At 45.3% G+C, this 2700-nt stretch overlaps 1 protein-coding gene across 12 annotated transcripts in view; it reads left to right on the top strand.

The window, feature by feature from the left end:
• The first annotated feature begins 1426 nt into the window (after positions 1 to 1426).
• The window catches only part of MTA1 (metastasis associated 1), a 65007-nt gene continuing 63733 nt past the window's right edge, over positions 1427 to 2700 (top strand). For 5 of the 12 annotated variants that reach the window (XR_012803766.1, XM_075613463.1, XM_075613459.1 and 2 more), the window contains exon 1: positions 1430 to 1779. Coding sequence is in view for 11 of the 12 variants with exons in the window: in XM_075613463.1 (XP_075469578.1) it covers positions 1752 to 1779 (28 nt within the window). In the remaining variant the exon portion in view is untranslated. Of the gene's footprint in view, positions 1780 to 2700 lie in introns of all 12 variants that reach the window. The other 7 variants (XM_075613465.1, XM_075613468.1, XM_075613469.1 and 4 more) reach the window with 4 other exon arrangements.

The raw sequence follows: 2700 nt of genomic DNA, 5'->3' as shown, positions 1-2700 counted from the left end.
TTGTATGTAGAGCATATGAATGTGTTCAGGTAGGGAACATTGGTAAGACTAACTGGGTCAAGTGGTGCTTATCCGCTGTGCATATATATGTTTAACTCGTCACGTCACTACTGTTGGATCATTTTAGTGCTAGGTGGGACTGCACCTTTAGAAGAGCATGGATACAAAAAAAAACTCTCCAGCTCGCAGCAGGACATTTTTTAAGAGGCGCTATCACTGAAAGTGCAACGTTTTAAATGCCCGAAATTCCAAAGTATGTGCCGCTGCTGTTTGGATTCTTCAATACCAACCGTAAACCTGGCAGGGATTTTCCATCCGGTCTGAAATAAAGTCATCAAGACAATAAAAAGAAAGAAGAATGTTTGTTTGTTTATGAGAATCTCCCTTTATCCACATTTCCCCAGATAAGAGGCAGATACTGTTCCTTTAAATCTATGTCTAAGACATTGATCACTCCACCATTTTCTAGCATTTTCTTAGTGATGCAAAAAATACTGTTTAATAAATATGTTTAACCTCATAGATGCAGTGCTGATACAGCCAGACAACTCGTGTTGCATGTCTAGTAGATTTAAAAATCCAGACCCCCCCCCCCCCAAAAAAAATACAGTTTGCCTCTATTGCCTAATAGATAAAAAAAATATATAATATTTAATAGAGGGGAAAATAAATATATATATATATATATATATATATATATATATATATATATACATACATACATGTAGAGGTATCAGTACCGTGTTAGCCGAGCTTCAATAATCAAAAAATAAATAGATGATACCGTTCTGTGGCTAACGAAATGCTTTTATTTGTGCGAGCTTTCGAGATACACTGATCTCTTCTTCGGCGATGTTACAATGAATGAAGCAAAAGGTATATATATATACACACATAAAAAAAGTATATATATATATATATATATATATACACACACATAAATTCCTCTATTAAATATGACATCTATTTGATGTACTGAGTGTGTGTGTATATACACACACAATTGTGATTCCTATTAGATTATGATAATTATATTATTATTATAACCATTGGCGTATTTGATATCCTTTGATAGCTGCCTGCAACATATTACATCTCAAGTGTTGCATGAGCCTTTAGCACAAAAAGTCACCTATATAAATCTCCTTATGCCCCCAACTAAAATTCTCTAACAGTGAGACCTGTACTAAAAAAAAATTAAAAATTTTTTTTTTTTAAATATATATATTTTTCATTATTTTTATTTTTAAACTGTGCCCTACAATATTATATACATTTTTTTGTTTTCTGCCCATCCAAAGCCAGAGACAATAAGCAGCTAAGGGAAATGAAAGATGCACTGGGAGGAGAGAGACAATAGTTACACACTTGTAGTTTAGATTGGGGGGAGGGGAGAGGGAGAAGAAAAGAGTAGCAGTGAGTGACTTCTTCCTCTCCTGTCCCTCCCTTGTTTGGGGACTTTGCTGCCTCTCTCCTGCTCCTTCTTCTTCCTCCCTCCAAGCACATTGCCACCAGGAGGGAAAGCACTGCCCCTTTAAAATGCATCGCTCTCCCCTCCTCCTCCTCGGCTGATCGATCCACCATTTTCCAAAAAGGATCTTGTGATCCCACCTGGAGAGGGAGGATTTGGGGGAGGGGGGAGCTCACCGTGGATTAAATCCTAAAAGAAAAGGCAGAGAGGGGGATCCAGGCGAGAAGGCGCTTGGGGGGGGGGAGAGTGCCACTGGGACCCCCCTCCCCTCCTGAGAGACATGGCTGCAAACATGTACAGGGTTGGAGGTAAGAAGGATCCGCCTTATTTGATGCCCCATTTGGGGCCTTATTATGGGGGATCTTGTAGGGTTGGGTGCACATGGAGTGGGGTGGCCAGCTTCCCCCCACCCCCCTTTGCATGATGCTGTATATAAGCGGGGAGATGCTTTGCAGATCTGGGGTATGCATCCGCCCCCAACGCATGGGCACACGCTGCACTATTAATACCCCATGCTGAGGGTAATTAGGATGGGTATGGGGGGGCGGGGGTGTTGCACCCCGCATCTAGGAGTGTTGGTTGTAGGGTGCATGCATCGACACCCCCCACCCATGCTCATTAGGGGCAAGCTGGGTATTGCAGAACCTCAATTGTCCCCTCTGATCACGTGGGGTCCCCCGCAGCACCCCGCGTTCGGTTTCCTCGCGGGAACAAGTCATTGTAAAGGAAGTGGGAGTTTTATTACAACAAATGTTATTTATAATCTTCCCGGAGGGTGGGGGGACCAGAATGTACGTTTAAAAAAAAAAGTGGGAATATTCAGGTCAATGGGATCCCAGACATTACTTTCTGGGCACCTCTCTTCCTCACCCCCCCCCCCCCTAGGGGCACCTCTCCCCCCCCCAGGGGCATCTCTCTAACTCCCCCCCCCCCCTAGGGGCATCTCTCTAAATCCCCCCCCCCCCCCCTAGGGCATCTCTCTAATCCCCCCCCCCTAGGGGCATCTCTCTAATCCCCCCCCCCCCTAGGGGCATCTCTCTAATCCCCCCCCCTAGGGCATCTCTCTAATCCCCCCCCCCTAGGGGCATCTCTCTAATCTCCCCCCCCCTAGGGGCATCTCTCTAATCCCCCGCCCCCCCCCCCCCCTAGGGGCATCTCTCTTTCTTCCCTCCCCCTCTAGGGGCATCTCTCTTTCTTCCCCCCTCCCCCGAGGGGCACCTCTCTTTCCA

This window comes from Ascaphus truei, chromosome 9, assembly GCF_040206685.1.
Source record: "Ascaphus truei isolate aAscTru1 chromosome 9, aAscTru1.hap1, whole genome shotgun sequence".
Classification (NCBI taxonomy): domain Eukaryota; kingdom Metazoa; phylum Chordata; class Amphibia; order Anura; family Ascaphidae; genus Ascaphus; species Ascaphus truei.
Note: the sequence above shows the minus strand (reverse complement) of the source record. Positions and strands in the feature narration are given on the sequence as shown.